The 18547-nt window shown below is 41.8% G+C and overlaps 1 protein-coding gene across 5 annotated transcripts in view; it reads left to right on the top strand.

The window, feature by feature from the left end:
- The first annotated feature begins 14811 nt into the window (after positions 1-14811).
- Positions 14812-18547, top strand: part of tesca (tescalcin a) — a 40178-nt gene continuing 36442 nt past the window's right edge. The window contains exons 1-4 of one of the 5 annotated variants that reach the window (XM_048555740.2): positions 14812-15033; positions 16978-17047; positions 17140-17220; positions 17651-17790. In XM_048555740.2, coding sequence (XP_048411697.1) covers positions 17043-17047; positions 17140-17220; positions 17651-17790 — 226 coding nt within the window. In that variant the 5' untranslated portion in view covers positions 14812-15033; positions 16978-17042. Of the gene's footprint in view, positions 15162-16863; positions 16896-16977; positions 17070-17139; positions 17221-17650; positions 17791-18547 lie in introns of those variants that run through there. The other 4 variants (XM_048555739.2, XM_048555737.2, XM_048555738.2 and 1 more) reach the window with 4 other exon arrangements.

Here is an 18547-nt window from a genome sequence, read left to right as displayed (position 1 = left end):
GAAGGACAGGGGCAGCAGATATATGGGAACATCACTACTTCCGAGTTCCCCTCTAAGCCAATCACCATACTGACTTGCAAACATAACACTGTTCTTCTATTGTTGCTGGGTAAAAATGCTGGAATTCCCTCCCTAATGGCATTGTGGGTCAACCCACAACAGCTGAACTGCAAGCGGCTCAAGAAGGCAGGTGACCACCACCTTCTCAAGGATGACTAGGGATGGGCAATAAATGCTGGCCAGCCAACGCTACCCATGTCCCATAAAGTGAGTTTTAAAACAAGTTCTGTGCACTTAAGTTTCTATCTGACTGATTGGAGAATAGAAGCTTGCAGATTTATGGGGTGAGGTTAGATTGTAATTAGGGTGATAATGAGCAATTATCTCCAGTAACAGACCTCTCAGTGCTCACAAGCAAGAAGCTTGTTAAGCATTTTGTTGGAAGATGTGACTTAATGGTCTCGATGCTAAGGAGGGCCACACTCAACATCTCATGTGATTCTCCCATATTTCTTACCATAGCCCAGGCATTGATGTCCATCTTCGGTCACTTTTCATGATATCAGCTTTCCCCAACTTTTTTTCAAAAATCTGTTTAAATTCTCAATCAGCCATGAATTATACTCTCATGCTTTGGATTCCTAGCAATTTTTCATCAGCACTACCGGTACAATAATATAACCACTTACACTAATGTAATCCCATTTGTCTTGCATGTTCACATGTGCTTTCTCCCTTTTTGGGGAATAGTGGCAAATCTTGGAAGGATAAGCAGGCTGATTATCAACTTGTTGAATTACATAACAAAAGCCCCCTTCATGGTCAAGACATCTTGCAGTAGACCTTGAATGATGAGCTTCCAGCATAAAGGGGTGGGAACTACATACTGAGCCATAAGACATCTGTATCCCTGTAATAGATAGAGAAAGGAAAATTTGATTGTTCCCAATGAATAAGCACTAATGGGCTGAATGGTCTTCCATCTCTGTATGGATCTTATGAGTAACATCTTTCACTTACTATACGTGAACCTTCCCTGTGCATTCCTGTTTGTGTAGAGAATTACGACACAGAAGCTTTGTTAAACAAATTACCAGTGAATCACCTCAATTTATTTTCGTGCGATTCAAACATAAAGGGCAAAGTCAGTAAATGGTACTTCATATTGAAAAGGGCTGACAGGTGATAGTTTTTAAACTATATTTTTGTTGCTATGACTCCAGTCCCAGTAGTTGTTTATTTTCCATCCACTATTGTAGTAGAGAAAGGATTAACAACATAAAGGTGCATACATGGAAACACAGCTGCAAAGAATATCATTGTTTTAATAGTGACATGTGAAAATAACTTAAAATCTTTTCTTTCATTCATTAATGGAATGTGGGCGTTGCTGGCTGGCCAGCATTTATTACCTGTCCCTAGACGCTCTTGAACTGAATTGCTTACTCGGCCATTTCATAGAGCAGTTGCGAGTCTATGGCTCTGAAATCACGTGTAATACAGACCAGGTAAGGAATGGCAGATTTCCTTAACTGAAGGGCATAAGTGGTCCAGATGAGCTTTTCCCAACAGTCAACAATAATTTGTAGCCGTCAGCAGATTCTTAATTTCAGACCTTTTTTATGGAATTAAAATTCCACCATGTGCTGAGATAGAATTTGAACTTATGTCCCCAGAACATTAACTGAGTTTTTTGGATTAATAGCCTAGTAATAAAATCACTAGGCCATCACCTCCCCAGTCTTCCAGGTTGAGCTACAGTGAGGAATGCAGAAACAGATTTCAGTGAGGAATGCAGAAACAGATTTCAGTAAGTTATTCGAGTTTTAGTTCAGTTACTCTCATATTTCCAAGTTATCATCTCTTAATAATCAGCAATATGTGACATTACCTACATTTGTATAAAGTTCAAAATATCATGTCCTTGATAACTCAGAAAGTATCTTCAGTAAGTAGCTTGGAAATATGGATTGGAATAGACCCGGGCTTTAATTTCTGGTTTGTGCTCAGCTACCCAACTTCAGTCCTGATATAGGATCCACTTCAATTGGTATTAGTGTCTCTGCTTAAAGAATGGCAACATCAGCCAACTTTTTAATTAGATATGCAGTTCATTCACACTGCCCTATATGACAGGAGAGCTCAACAACATGCAGTGCTAATACAGCTTTATGAAAAATGGACATTTAATTGACAGACTGGAGACAACTGGCCAGTATAGAGCTAAATAGTCTCTGGGAGTCAACATTTGGCCTCATGATGGCAAGGAAATAAATTAATTTCACTGTAATAAATGCATAAGGTATATTACAGTTAGAAATGTCTTACTGGGATTGTTTAGTGTACAAAAAGCCTTTATACATCATTCACACTGTGCTACCCATGATTTGTGATTGTTTCATACAAATTAAGCAACATGTATAATGCATGTCAGTTTCAACATAGTTTTATGTATCTTTAAACAGAAAGATTAAAGTAAATGAGTTGGATATTATAAAAAATATCATGCGGATACCAAGTGAATGAATGAATGTAGGGAACATTGGGGACAGCAAGTGAAATATTACCATGTAGTGAGTGAAAACAAACGGCTGAATGGGAACAAATTAAAGAATTGCAATGTAACAAAGTGTGAAGCTGGATGAACACAGCAGGCCAAGCAGCATCTTAGGAGCACAAAAGCCAACGTTTCAGGCCTAGACCCTTCTGCAGTTCCCATTATCCCTAAAGAATTGCAATGCTCTGGTTGATGAGGTGGGTTCTAATCGCCAGACCATGATACATCAGACAGGGAAAATTTATCTTAACACTTTGTTCCAGGAAGCAATCACGCTACTTAGGCTTGGTACTTGTGGTTTGAATTCCAGGTCAGGGATTAGGTATTGTGACCAGAAATCAGGCAGTTGTGGAAATCCAGAAAGTAGCAATGAAGAGACCTCAATGTCAACAATAATCCAACAGGTCTGGATTTATTGCTGCTTGTGTGGACAAGACCAGGGACTGCAGGATAAACGAGCAAACCCATCACAGCACCACAATGCAGGGAGACATTCAAGTGAGAGCAAAAAAAAGGAAGGTGACAGGGATTGTCACTGATGTTGGGGTGCCTGGTGCTGGAACTAGGAGGGGAAAGACCCAGTTTTCTTGGTGCACCTTGGTAGGACTACCTACTGATTGAATATGAGTAGATAGGAACTAACCTGAAAAGTTGAACAATAAATGTAATATCTATATTACTACAAGAGCAATAAGCAAATTGGCATAAAGTAAATAAGGGTTAGAGAATTGAAGGGTGCCTCAAATGAGTTTCAAATGAGTGGGGAAAGAGGGTGCTGTAGTCTTGTGGGGAAGATTTCACCTGACCAGCACTGAGACCGTTTCCTGGATGAAACTTATAAAGATGACTTTACACCAAATGGTGATGGTGGTGTAGAGGTGGAGTGTGGAATTTGCAAAATGAAAAAGAAACGACATGTAAATATTGCAAGGTAGTGGTGTGGTAATGGTAATCAGAGATTGACAGAAACAGACAGAGCAAACAAACGTAACGGCAAAGCTGCAATTTTGATCAGAGGAGTGCAAATTACTTTAAGCAAACAGAGCAAGAGGAGGGTTTGGGGTAAACAAGATTTAGAAATCCAGAGATAAGAGTCAAGACAATTAAAATATATACCAATGTAGGCAAAGACAAGCTGAGTAATAGTGCATCAGAAAGTAAATGCCAAGCCAGCAATTATTGTAAAAAAAAATCAAGATCACTTCATTTGGATGTGAAAAGTATTCACAATAAGAGATTAACCAGTGGCACAGACAGAGAAAAATAATATAGGCCTACTTGCCATTACGAGGGCATAGTTACAAGGTAAACAAAGCTGGAAATAAATATTCCAGTGTACACAACATTTTCAAAAGGCAGACAGAATGTAAAATGCGGAATGATAGACCTGATAATAAAGGATAACATAAGGACATTTGTGAGACAGAGGGCAGAATGGGATAGGGTCCAGAAGGATATGGGTGATGGTGACATTTGTGTCAGAATTACACGAGGGGTCCATTAAGTCTATCTTGATATCAAGAGGAACTCACTATATGTGAGCAGTGGGACAGGTTTCTCATTAGACAATGGCAAATTGTCAACTAAGGGGATTACAGTCTGTTAAATGTTTTATTAAAACCACAACTTGGCTCAATAATATTCAGCTTCTTATCTTACCAAATGCTCCAAGTAAGTTAGACATGGAAGTCTGAGTGGGTACCTGGCGAATTTAGATTGTGACTGGCTGCAAGGAGTCGTCATCTTGATCAGTGCCTAGGGGCATGATCCACAGGCACCAATAACATGCACATCTCGTCCACAGGCATTGGCATGCAACATTGTCCAACCCTTAACAATGCTCATAGCATCTCTCCAGTTCCGTTACAGGTCCCTTAGGAATCACAGGGCTGGATCAAGGGCCATTCAGAGAGGATTTCAGCACTTCAGCAAGGAGACTTTGTATGAAAGGGATTTGCAGCCAGTTTAGGGATTGGACGAGGTTGCTTCTCAGTGCTGCTTGCTTACTCATTGGGCACTTGCTCACTAAGCACCTCGCTGTATGCTTGCAACATCAATGCCTTTTACCCTGTCATGCTGTGCCATGCCTGTTAATACCTTGCTCCTTTAGCCTGAGATAAAGCCTCTGCCGTATTGACGTGCTCATTCGTGCAGCCAGGACAGGTTGCTCCTCTGTAGGAGTCAGCCTGGTGCAGGGTATGTCTTGCTGTATGCCAGACTGTGATGTCAACTCACACCTATAGCATGTTCCAGCTGACAAAGTGTGAAACTGGATGAACACAGCAGGCCCAGCAGCATCTTAGGAGCACAAAAGCTGACATTTCGAGCTGGGCTGGTTTTGGGATGCAGTGGGGGAAGGGTATGAGCTGGGCTGGTTTTGGGATGCAGTGGGGGAAGGGGAGATTTTGAAGCTTGTGAAGTCCACATTGACACCATTGGGCTGCAGAGTTCCCAAGCGGAACATGAGTTGCTGTTCTTGCAACCTTCGGGTGGCATCATTATGACACTGCAGGAGGCCCAGGATGGACATGTCGTCTAAAGAATTGGAGGGGGAGTTAAAATGGTTTGTGGCTGAGAGGTGCAGTTGTTTATTGCGAACTGAGTGGAGGTGTTCTGCAAAGCGGTCCCCAAACCTCCGCTTGGTTTCCTCAATGTAGAGGAAGCCACAACCGGTACATTGGATGCAGTATACCACATTGGCAGATGTGCAGGTGAACATCTGCTTGATAGGGAAAGTCATTTTGGGGCCTGAGATGGGGGTGAGGGAGAAGGTGTGGGGGCAAGTGTAGCACTTCCTGCGGTTGCAGGGGAAGGTGCTGGGTGTGGTGGGATTGGAGGGGAGTGTGGAGCAGACAAGGGAGTCGTGGAGAGAGTGATCTCTCTGGAATACAGACAAGGGTGGGGATGGAAAAATGGCTTGGGTGGTGGAGTCGGATTGTAGATGGCGGAAGTGTCAGAGGATGATGCGTTGTATCCGGAGGTTGGTGGGGTGGTATGTGAGGACTAGGGGGGATTCTCTTTTGGCGGTTATTGTGGGGGCAGGGTGTGAGGGATGTGTTGTGGGAAATACGGGAGACACGGTCGACGGTGTTCTCGACCACTGCAGGGGAGAATTTGCTGTCCTTGAAGAATGCAGACATCAGGGATGTGCGGGAGTGGAATGCCTCATCCTGGGAGCAGATGCGGCGGAGGCAAAGGAAGTGGGAATAGGGGATGGTATTTTTGCAGGAGGGTCGGTGGGAGGAGGCCTGCTGTGTTCATCCAGCTTCACACTTTGTTATCTTGGATTCTCCAGCATCTGCAGTTCCCATTATCTCTGAGCATGTGCCAGCTGCTTGTGAGTCACACACACTGTATGTTTATTTGTCCAAGTAGCCTTGTCTGAAAGTGAGCGAGGGCGTGTCCTTAGTACTGCCTAAGGCAGACCATCATTAACAGGCACAGTCCAGTAGCCTGACAACAGTCATTCAGCCACTTAGGCAGGACATGGTCAGGAAAGCTGTCGTCCTGTATGGCCATCACAAGCAGCCAGGGGAATTGCATATTGGCACAGAGCTGTAAAGACAGCAGTTAAAGGTCTGGTCAGTTATATCTCAGGACTCCTTGTCAAAGTTGGTCTCAGTATGGGACATATACAGTCCTAGGAATCCATATATTGATCGTTAAGTGGGGAGTGTGGGGTGTGAGCAGCAAGGGATCACTACCTAAACAAATAGGGAAGCCAAGGCTTGAGAGGTAAAGCAGTCATTTGCAGAGGTGGGGACAAAGACAGTGACAGGAAAAAGCTCAAAATATATTGGGGAGAAAGTAGAACCTCATCGGAGGGCAAGGTCGGGTAAGGGATTTGGGGAAAGTGATTATTGACAGGGACCACCACCATAACCTCCAGAAGGAGAGCATAGAGAGGCCCAGAGTGGCCATTGTTAAGGTGTAATCCCTGAGGAGACAGAGAAGGCAAGTGGAGGCAAATTTCAATGTGGTGTGTTTCCATATGGGCTGATGGGAGGAAATGGCTTGTTGGGAAAGGTTGAAGTAAAAGGGGACCTGGAGGTCTGAGGTGTACCTCTAAGTACAGGCACTGCCAATGCTGTCAGTGTTCACTGTGAGCTGCAATCCCTGCCTTCACTTGTTGTTCTCTAGATTTGAGGTGCAACTGAAAAATGGTGGGCACAGTCGTCAGGATGGACAGAGTTCGTATCAGTTTAATCAATAATAGCACAGGATCCTGTCGTCTGGACATTAGGACAAATATTTTCGAATCAACCTGTTCTGAGATGTTATTACGCACCTTGGAGCTGGTGGGATTTGAAACTGGGCCTCCCCACTCAGAGTTGGGCCACTACCATTATGGGCACTAGCATATTGCAGAGGCAAATATATGAAGGAAGTATTTGCAAACGAAAGTTACATTTATTTGGCAATTATTTCAGCATCCATTGTAATGCACGTAGTGTGAATATGTTTGCATTTCAAATGCTGGTTAAGGGCAATTTGTTCCGTTGTCATTGCTTCCTTGCAATTTGAACATCAGCATCTCAAAGTTGCAAAAGTTAGCAGCAATTACTTAAAAAGAGGCAAAGGCTAATACATCACTTGTGCAACTTCCCAGGATTGCTGTGAGAGATGAGGATGATCACTTCCTCATCTGTCATGTATGTTTAATGATGGACGCTGTTGAATGTAGTGAAAAGTGGAAGGTTGATGTGAGTGAACAGTGGGAAAGGGGTCAGAGTGCAGCAGACATTCTCTTTTTGATATAATGAGTTTGTCACTTAGCCAATGTGGCACCTTCAATAAGTGGGTTCACTTGCTGAGGCTGAATCTGAATGAATGATGGAGACAATGTCCTCCATAATGGGGTGCATTATGCCTCATGGTCTGGGGGATGTTTTGCACCCTCATCTGCAGGACATGTCACTATTGACTGCACTTAAAGCGAAAAACCTGACTCGCTCAGCTTGTACGAGGGGACATAGCTACAAATTGAGGGGTGGTGAATATAAGACAGATGTCAGAGGCAGGTTCTTTACTCAGAGAGTGGTAAGGGCATGGAACGCCCTGCCTGCCAATGTAGTTAACTCAGCCACATTAGGAGCATTTAAACAGTCCTTGGAAAAGCATATGGATGATAATGGGATAATGTAGGGGCATGGGCTTATATTAGCTCACAGGTCAGCGCAACATCAAGGGCCAAAGGGCCTGTTCTGCGCTATATTGTTCTATGTTCCAACTCAGGTTATTTCCCGCAGCAAGCAAGTGTTCAGCAGTTGGTGGGATTGTGTACTTTGCTTTTATTAAATACCTGTTGAAAGTTTACGTACACAACATCAATGTCACTATCTACATCAAATTCCTCCATCGACCTACTGAAAAACTCAATCAAGTTAGTCAAAAAGTGAGCTTTCAACAAATTCATTAACCCACATTTTCCTAAGTGTCAATTAATTTTGTCGCAGACTGTTTGCTTTAAAGTTTCCCGATAACAGATTTTAAACTAGCCATTAGTAGTCAGGTTAAACCCCCGCCCTCTTTTTTGAACAAAATGTATCATTTGCACTCCACCAGTCCCCACATTTAAGCAGGATTGGAAGATGGTGGTCACACCCTCAATTATTTTCACACTTGCTTCCTTCACCAAACCAGGGTCACTTCTGAATTCTATCTGATTTCACCAACTTAAGGTTTAAAAAATCCCTTTTTTTTGCTTAAAATGGCATTCAAAAGGGTCAAGGTCAAATGTCTTGTATAAGATAACAAAGTGTGGACCTGGATGAACACAGCAGACCAAGCAGCATCTTGGGAGCACAAAAGCTGACGTTTCGGGCCTCGACCCATCATCAGAAAAGAGGGATGGGGAGAGGATTCTGAAATAAAGAGGGAGAGAGGGGAGGCAGATTGAAGATGGATAGAGGAGAAGATAGGTGGAGAGGAGAGATAATGGGAACTGCAGATGCTGGAGAATCCAAGATAACAAAGTGTGAAGCTGGATGAACATAGTAGGCCAAGCAGCATCTTAGGAGAACAAAAGCTGACGTTTCGGGCCTGGACCCTACATCAGAGAGGGGGATGGGGAGAGGGTTCTGAAATAAATAGGGAGAGAGGGGGAAGCAGACCGAAGATGAATAGAGGAGAAGATAGGTGGAGAAGAGAGTATGGGTGGGGAGGTAGGGAGGGGATAGGTCAGTCCGGGGAGGATGGACAGGTCAAGGGGGCGGAATGAGGTTAGTAGGTAGGAAATGAAGGTGCAGCTTGAGGTGGGAGGATGGGATAGGTGAGAGGAAGAACAGGTTAGGCAGGTGGGGACGAGCTGGAATGGTTTTGGGTTGCAGTGGGGAGAGGGGAGATTTTGAAGCTGGTGAAATCCACATTGGTGCCATTGGGCTGCAGAGTTCCCAAGCGGAATATGAGTTGCTGTTCCTGCAACCTACGGGTGGCATCATTATGGCACTGCAGGAGGCCCAGGGTGGACATGTCATCTAAAGAATGGGATGGGGAGTGGAAATGGTTCGCAATTGGGAGGTGCAGTTGTTTACTGCGAACCGAGCGGAGGTGTTCTGCAAAGTGGTCTGCAAGCCTCCGCTTGGTTTCCCCAATGTAGAGGAAGCCACACCATGTAGAGTGGATGCAGAATACCACAATGGCAGATGTTCAGGTGAGCATCTGCTTGATGTGGAAAGTCATCTTGGGACCTGGGATGGGGGTGAGGTAGGAGGTGTGGTGGCAGGTGTATCACTTCCTGCGGTTGCAGGGGTAAGTGCCGGGTGTGGTGGGGTTGGAGGGGAGTGTGGAGTGGACAAGGGAGTGGTCTTTCCAGGAGGCAGGCAAGGGTGGGTTGGAAATAATGTCTTTGGTGGTAGGGTCAGATTGTAAATGGTGAAAGTGTCGGAGGATGATGCGTTATATCCGGAGGTTGGTAGGGTGGTATGTGAGGACTAGTGGGATTCTCTTTTGGCTGTTATTGCAAGGGCGGGGTGTGAGGGATGAGGTGCAGGAAATGCAGGAGACACGGTCGAGGGCATTCTCAACCACTGCAGGCGGGAAGTTGCGGCCCTTGAAGAACGAGGACATCCAGGATGTGCAGGAGTGGAATGCCTCATCCTAGGAGCAGATGCGGCGGATGCGAAGGAATTGGGAATAGGGGATGGCATTTTTGCAGGAAGGTGTGTGGAGCAGGTGTATTCTGTTGTTTTGCATATTTATTCTGAGTCTCTGAAACATCTTACTAAGTTGAAAATTGTGATTGTATTGTATTGTATTGTAATCTGACTCCCATGCAAGATACAATTGTATGTTTGAATTATATTAGTTTACATATGAGCTTTGCATATGAACTCAAAATGCAAATTTGGAAATATGTATTGAAACATCAGGCTTTGTTCTGTGTTAACTATAGTTGCTAGCTCTTACTCTTTCAATCATAAGCAGCTGTAACACCAATCAGTTGCACTGGTACAATGTATTTGATGTTGTAAACTACACCCAACAGATTTTGCTACAATCAGGGGCAGTAATTGGGCAGCACAAGATTATACACTGTGGCTGAAAGCAGGGGAAAAGGTACATTTGAGAAAGTCTGTGAAAAGTGAGAGAAATGTAACAACACAGTGGGCTTTTGGGAAGGTGTTTCAGACTTCAGGTGAAAAAGTTAATTGAAGGAGGAGTGATATGAGCGTGAAGCTGCAGGCTTATTGAGAAGTATTTGATACAAGAAATTGCATTTCTGCTTTTATTTTGAGGGTATTTATCACTATTATTTATTTCATATAATATGCTATCACTGCTGTTCCACTGTTATATGTCTAAGAACATAAGTAGAATAGGTCATTTGGCTATTTGAGCCTATGTCATCGGTAGATGTGTATTTCTGTGGCGGTGTTCCTCAGGGGATGGATGAGGACAGCAGAATCTGGTCTAACTAGAAAAGTGTCTTGTTTTAAACAAGTTAAGTTCATTAAGTTCTGATGAAGAGCAACCCGATTCAAAACATTAACTCTGCTTTCTCACACAGGTGCTGCCAGACCTAGAGAGTTTCACCAGCAATTTCTGTTTTTCTTTCAGATCTCCAGCATCCATTGTTCTTAGTTTTATTTGTTTATTGCACCTCAACAACTATTAACCTGTTACAAGGATATGGAATACATTATTATGGAGACTGTTAGGAGGACCTGGTATGAGGTAAGACTTCAAGATCCTTAGTTATTCTCTGATTGATCCTCATAATATCATTATTGCTCTCAATCACTATTAAATGTTTCAGACCCTTTCAGACACAGATACAATAACTCTCCACAGGCTATTTATTGATAAATAAATGTTTAACAGTAATAATTATAAAAATTACATTTCTTACTGTCCCAACTCAGCCCAACTCTTTAACTTTACAAATTCAGACAATCATAAGTTTTACTAGTTTCCTTGAAACTGTTCTCGTTGAAATTGGAAACAGATTTGCTGAGTAGAAAACAGTGGATAGCCCAAGGCTGCAGTTCCTTCTGAATGGAGGATCTTTAATCTTTATTTCTTTTGTTGAAGATGTCATCACTGTCATCAGAGCAAGCAATATTTTCTTTGCAGCAGCATGGATCCTTGGCCATGCACTGTTGAGCTCTTCTGAGTGGTGGCTTCCATGGAGTGTATGCACCACACCTCCAATGAGCATCAGCAGATTTTGTTCTCAATCTCCTTATAGATCTGCGATGATGTGGGTAGAGGTATTATTTCATTTACTGATTTATTAATACACTCAGTGGTGTATACTGGCTGTGGTCATTGCCTGTATCTTTGTTACGTATCCTCACAAACCTTGCAAGTTCTTTGAGTTTGAAATATTCACAATTTTGATAGCAATGGAAACCATTTCCGTCAAACCAGCATAGTCACAGGCTCTCACCTTGTTGACAAGATGAAACAAATTCTTATTCCAACACAATTAACCTCAAGGATTTTTTTTTGTTTTGTTTAGGATTTTGCATCTTTAATATAGGTTCTTCCTCTCTCAGGGCCTTCATGAATTTTCTGAAAGATGTTTCTGTTGGACTGGAACTGTTCACAATTTATTATTGCCCAATGCTTGTATACTTTAAAATACTAGCTTTGTGATGTTCCTGACTTTCTGATGCCAGATTATGCATTTCTGTTTTGGCCCTGTTATTTCTGTTTTCTTTTCTAGCCATGCCTCATGGCCTTATTGAAAAAATGTTTTTAAAAAATTCTCATCTGTTCAGCCTAGGTTACTGTGCTATTTAAGATCTTTCATTTGTGCCAGGCATTTCTAGTTTTGATTCACACAATCTGATGTCAGTTCACTTACTGATCAAACTCTGACTTAGAACCACTGGTGCAGACCACCACCCTGGGACGCAGCCTATACCTCTGCCTTGGTGGTGCAAATTTCTTCTGTTCCAAGATGTCTTTTAATAAGTCTGATGGGCTTTTTAACATTCTTTGAAATATTGATATAAAGTTTCTTTTCTGGAGTTCATCAGCTCATTACTGATGATTGTGGCTCACTGTGCTATAAAGTAGACAAATCAATCTCTGGGTCCCACTTAGAAGATCCCTGCTGCTCACCATATTGTACATTGAAGCTAAAGCATATCCTCAGATTGTCGCCATGCTCACCATGTTGTATGTACTGCCACCAATACCTTTTAGGAATGTGTTCCTGAAGGTCCCATGTGCTCTAACATTCATGAGCATAGTTTTCTCTAGTCCAGCTAGTTGAGTTCCTTATGCAATATAGTATTCCCATATTATCCAACATATATACCCATCTGGTTCACTAACGTCCTTTGGGGAAGGAAATCTGCTGCCCTTGCCTGGTCTGGTCCACATGTGACTCCAGATCCACAGCAAAGTGGATGACTCTTAACTGCCCTTTGGGCAATTTGGTACAGGCAATAAATGCCTAGCCAGCGACACCCTCATCCCGTGAATGAATTAAAACAAAAATAGTTTATTGCATCTCTGCAACTACCTATTACAAGGATGTGTTAGGAGGACCTGGTCTTAGGCCTGAATGCTTCATGATCATTAGCTACTGTCCCAGCAAGTCCTCATGATGTGATTGCAGTTGTTGGTGCTTAATGCAATCAATCGACTCTTTCAGATTCATATGCAACAGTCATCATGGTTTTAGTTGAACATGATGTTAAATTTTTATGGCTGACAAAACTGCAAGAGACTGGGCCAAGTGATGTAATCCTAAACATTAATTCTGTTTGATAAGTTGCACATTGACCAACTTTTAAATAGATGGAGTATCATCCTGTAACTGAAATATCATCTGATCATGAGACAGTAGGAACTGCAGATGCTAGAGAATCTGAGATAAGAAGGTGTAGAGCTGGATGAGCACAGCAGGCCAAGCAGCATCAGAAGAGCAGGAAAGCTGATGTTTTGGGCCTAAATCCTTCTTCAGAAAAGCAAGTCAGCTTTCCTGCTCTTCTGATGCTGCTTGGCCTGCTGTGTTCATCCAGCTCTACACTTTGTTATCTCATCACCTGGTCATGTATTTGTTTTCTAAACAGAAACCTTTGAATGTACATTTACTCTTGCTGAAGGTGCAATAACTTTAGTTTTTACTAAAAAGTTCTTGACTATATATTGACTATAGTTGACTATAAATATTGCAGCATGATACATTCCACATGTATAAGGTCATTCGCAAATGTAGAACACTGCAAAGGAATTCATGGGAGTAAATACACACAGGGAGAGGGACAAATCATCACTGCCTGTGGTCATTTCTGAATTCTATCTGATTTCATAGACTTAAGGTAAATAAATGTCCTTATTTTTGCTTAAAATGGCATTCAAAAAGGTCAAGGTTGAATGCCTGCGTTGTTTTGCATATTGATTCTGAGTCTCTGCAACATTTTACTAAATTGAAAATTGCGATTGTAGCATCTATTGTAATTTGACTCCCATGCATGATACAATTGTATGTTTGAATTGTATTAATTTACTTGTGAACTTTGCATATGAACCCAAAGTGCAAAATATGGAAATATGTACTGATGCATCAGGCTTTGTTCTGTATTAACGAAAGGTACTAGCTCTTACTCCTTCAAACTAAGCAGCTGTAACAACAATCAGTTGCACTGGTACAATGTATTTGATGTTACAAACTACACCCAACAGATTTCACTACAGTCAAGCGCAGTCATTGAGCAGCACAAGATTATACACTGTGGCTGAAAACAGGGGAAGAGGTACATTTGAGAAAGTCTGTGAAAAGTGAGAGAAATGTAACAACACAGTGGGCTTTTGGGAAGGTGTTTCAGACTTCAGGTGAAAAAGTTAATTGAAGGAGGAGTGATTTGTACATGAAGCTGCAGGCTTATTGAGATGTATTTGATGCAAGAAATTGCATTTCTGTTTTTATATTGAGGGTATTTATCACTATTATTTATTTCAAATAATACACTATCACTGCTTTGGTTATTTGAGCCTATGTCATTGTTCAAGAAGATGATGGCTAATTTTCTAATACAAATCCACCTTTCCACAATATTCCTATAGCCCTTAGTATCCACAAGTCCATCAAAGTCTGCCTTCAGGAATTCAAAAGCTCAGCATCCATAGCACCCTTGTGAATTTCAAAGATTCACAGCCTTTTGAGTGATAAACGTCTTGTCAAGTCAACCCTAAATGTGAAACTCCTCATTCTAATAGTGTGACCCTGAGTAGGTCATTAGTGCAGGGGGCAGTGTTTCTGCCACTGACCCAGAAGTTCACGTTCAAAGTTCCAGTGCAGGTCTTGATGACCAAGGAAGTTATGTTCCAAAGCAAGCAAGCTGAGAATTGATCTGTAAGTCCTTCCACTGTAAGAGTGGGAGACATTCCTGGTTAGCCATGCCATGGAAATAAATTGGAGCCTCCAACATCACTATCCATAGTTCAAATGCATGTAAAAGTGTAAGACACTCAGCAAATCAAACTCCTTCACGGGGACCAGTTAGCTCAGTTAGTTGGATGGTTGGTCTGGATCAGATTGGCGCCAATGGGTTTCAGATGACGTTTGTTGCCTCTTTCAGCTGCACCTCTCTCCTTGCTCTCAACCTATTGGAGTTTGTGATGTTATCTTTGGCTCGATAAGGCAAGAAGATGTTCTATATAGGTAATTTAAAGATTAAAAAGAAATCTCTGTCTTGAAACACAATTATTTAAAGAAAGAAACAGTACATCATCTCTTCCCTTCCGTGTACCTTATTGCGAAATCTTTGTCATGAAATACAATATTGAAACTTAGTCAAAACAGGAAGAAGCGAGGGATCATTCAAACATATCTTGAGCGGTAGGACCCAGAGGAATCCCTCGCTGGCACGACAGGGAAGTGTCGAAAAGGACATTTCATTATCCCCAGTGATTGCAGTTACATTCTACAGAACATCACTAACCGAAGCTACCAATTGGTTGTGTCTGTCGATCAGAGCTTCACCCGATTCCAGGAGACGCAAAGCGCCTGTGTCCTGGTCAGTTTGCTCCCTAGAACTTTGTGAGTTTTGAAAGGTGTGACCTGCTGAAGGCGAAGAAGAGGTGATGGGGTCTACTCCTTCACTGCCTGCCTGGGAGATTCGCAACCTTGCGAACACGACCGGCTGTGAGTACAGTTCCAGGCGCTCGCTTACACTTGGGTTGTTTAAGAGCTGAACTCAATTTAAAAGTGAAAATGTCGAATAATCCAGGAGGCTCGCGAAGATCACGCAACAAAAGGCTGGTTGGAAACGCATTTCCTCATACGGAAAGGACATTATAAACATTTTTTTCAAAAACTGCGAGATTTTCATCGCACTTTCTGAAGCTCAAAAGCTGTCAATGAATGTGTTGTAGCCAAATGTCTTTTCATAGTGTTTTTACTCCCACCCCATTCTTTCTGCCTCCTTTTCTCCGGACTCTGAGGGGGCTGTTTGGTCACTCAAATCTGGCCGTTACTCACACGCAAGTGAGCGGCTAACCGACTGTGGGGTGCTTCACAATGACCTGTCCTGCTGCTCACGTCTTCACGCTCAGTGCGAGTGTGACAAACAGAGTAGGATTGCCCCTGCCGAGCTGAGGGGGACCTGAGTCCGCTCTCTCAGCGACCCTGCCTGGGCGACTAGCCGGGATTGAGCAGACAAACCAGGGATCGACCCTGAATCCCTCCTGAACTGTACGGTTCAGTCACTAGGCAGATCAAACCCCAGCCTGTAAAGATCCTGATCCTGAGCTGCTTCCACCCTCCATCTCTATATCGTAACGAGGATGTGTTCACACGAACTGGACCGTAGCCCTGTATTTGCTGCACTTGATTCATTACCCGTAGCATTACCTTCAGTAATGCTTCTACTGTTCTGTTTCTTCGTGTTTCAACAAGCGTAGAGGTCAATAATTTCAAGAGGACATTGCAAGAGTGCTTGAGGGAAATAAACTTGCAGGGCAAGAGGGAATAGAGCAAGGTAATAGACTGATTTGACTGCCCTGCACAATGGGGCATGGATTCAGTGGGCTGGTTGACTTCGTTCTAAGCCTAATCACTCCAAGTAAGCCTCTGAGACAGCCTTAGCTAACCCAGAACAAGTCAGGCAGAACATGTATCTCTGCTACGAAGGGCAGCAAGAACACTAGCAGTGCCTACATCAAGGTTATTGTGTCATTTAAGTGAGTGAAACCCAGAAGTGATTAGTGAGGTTTCTTTTTCTGTCCCTCAATATTACATGTTTTACCAAAATGACAAAGTTACTGTATAAGTTCCTCCTGCTTTCACACTCCATAAATAAGCAGCTTGTGAAACAGGAGTTTTACTTTTGCTGACTCATGTTTGCACATGCAATTTTTAAGGGAGTAAATGAGATTACATTTTCTAAGAAAAATGCCAAAGTATAGTATCTCGTCTCTTTTAGGTTAGATCATTTATTCAAAAAGATAGAACATCAATGTTCTCTACAGTATCTAATCTCACCTTTCAGTTAAATCCAAAGCACAGGGTCCCAACAAACAACCACCACTTAAATAAACATTTTCAAAATCCTCCTTGTAATGAACAACATTGGAATGTATAATTTGTTACCTTCACCTACCTTCAGAACTCAAAGTGAAATGTGTGGGAGTAACTAACATTAAGTTGCAGTCTGATAGCAGCTTTTGTTAGCCAACTTAGTCAGCTGTATTTTCTTAAAGGCTCCAGGAATCAGGGAGTCACCTTGTTTACTTTTGATAGTGCCCGCCACATTCATGTAATTCAGAGATATCAGAATTATTAACCTATTTAAAAATAATACATTAACTTTAATGGAAGCTGAGCCTGCTTCTGTGCTCCCAGTGGACACAATGAGTCCTGTACAGAAAATTTCACATGGTAAATGAAATAATATGGACAATTTAGGAGGGGATGTTCTTTCTATGTAAATATCTCACACTTTGAATTTCCTTCCTCTCAGTTACTTCAGAGCAAATTGAAATCTTGCACAGAAGGTTCTTGCACCTAACGGATGGGAAGGCTACAATGTGGTATTAGTATTCTAGTTACTATGTATGTTTAACAACATTTAGAGCAATTTTCCCCATGTCTGTATAAAATACTTACCTACTTTATTTTGCAGCAAAGATTGTTTTGATAACATACCAGATCTGGACTGTAATCCCATTAAGGCAAGAATTGTCAATGCATTTTTTGATAGGAGGTAAGTCTTCAATTCAGCCTTTCTAAATTGATCTACTTAGAACCATCATATTATTGATCATATGATTTTTTAAAAAATCTTGCTTATACTGAGTGAACCTACTTTGCTTACAATCATGCAGTTTGATCACAAAACCAGTTCATGCTGTTGGAATGGAATTCTCCACTCCCCATGAGATACATTTGAGCAATTTTAGCTGCTTCTGAACAAGTGTGGAAGAAGAGTATAAAACTTGAAATCTCAGAGAGACTGCTCGAATGGCTGATTACAAAGTAGCTATAGTACAGCATAAGCCAGAAAGTATTTTTCAAGGTTGGAACTGAAGTATATTGATAGAAGGGGGAAATCTAGGCTGTGCTTGATGTGGAAATAGGTGCTGAGAGTGAGAAAGTGTAAAGCAATCTCCTAACATCCATGTGTTTTTCCCTAGAAACTTGGGACAACAAACGAGTGGAACGGTTGATGAAATCACGTTTGAAAACTTCCTGACTACTTTATCGTTTTTCCAACATATGGATGACAATCACACAAAAGAGGACTTAGAATACTACAAAAATGAAAAACTGCAATGTAAGGCACTGATATGGCACTTATTTGTACACCAGTAAGTCATGATATAGTTAATGTGATAAATATGTACCTACTGGGAACCAGAAACAAGCTTGCGTCTTGAACAAATTTGGAAATTTGCAGATTTATTCAGCTGCTTGTTGCATGTTGTAAGCAGAGGTATTTCAATTCGGTTAGCATATAGTTATTAATGTTGAGATAGTGGCAATTTATGCATAAAAACATGCCTCACATATAAATCCAGATCAGTACAAATGAAAAATCACCCTTCCATCGTACAAGTTTAACCGTTCCTCTAGACTCCACAGTTGAGAACTTTTAACCATTCACCTGCTTTGTCTATTTTCAAACAATAGTTATTTGCTCACAATACCTTATTATTCTTCTTAATATATTTTCTTTTACATATCAATAGGCTTTTTAGTGCTTATGGTTGAAGTTTCTCAATTAAATAGATTTCTGAACAGTGTAGTGATTGATGGGCATGCTTGGAAAGAAAGATTATTGGGCTGTTGAACTAAATGGATTTCCCAATCACTCCTCTGTTCCTATGACAAAGACATGGATTATTCCAAATGTTAGATGTTGTCCATGTGATTTAAAAAGGCTACGGTAAAGCTTTCTAATTGATTTAGTTTAACTCTCCTCAATGCACAAGACCAAAAAGCAAGTCCTTACAACTCACTGCCCCAACCTCACTCAACTGCCCACAAAATGATGTTGAAAGTTACACCAAGGATGGTATTAAAGAGGACAC

The sequence above is a fragment of the Stegostoma tigrinum genome, chromosome 26 (assembly GCF_030684315.1).
Source record: "Stegostoma tigrinum isolate sSteTig4 chromosome 26, sSteTig4.hap1, whole genome shotgun sequence".
NCBI lineage: Eukaryota > Metazoa > Chordata > Chondrichthyes > Orectolobiformes > Stegostomatidae > Stegostoma > Stegostoma tigrinum.
Note: the sequence above shows the minus strand (reverse complement) of the source record. Positions and strands in the feature narration are given on the sequence as shown.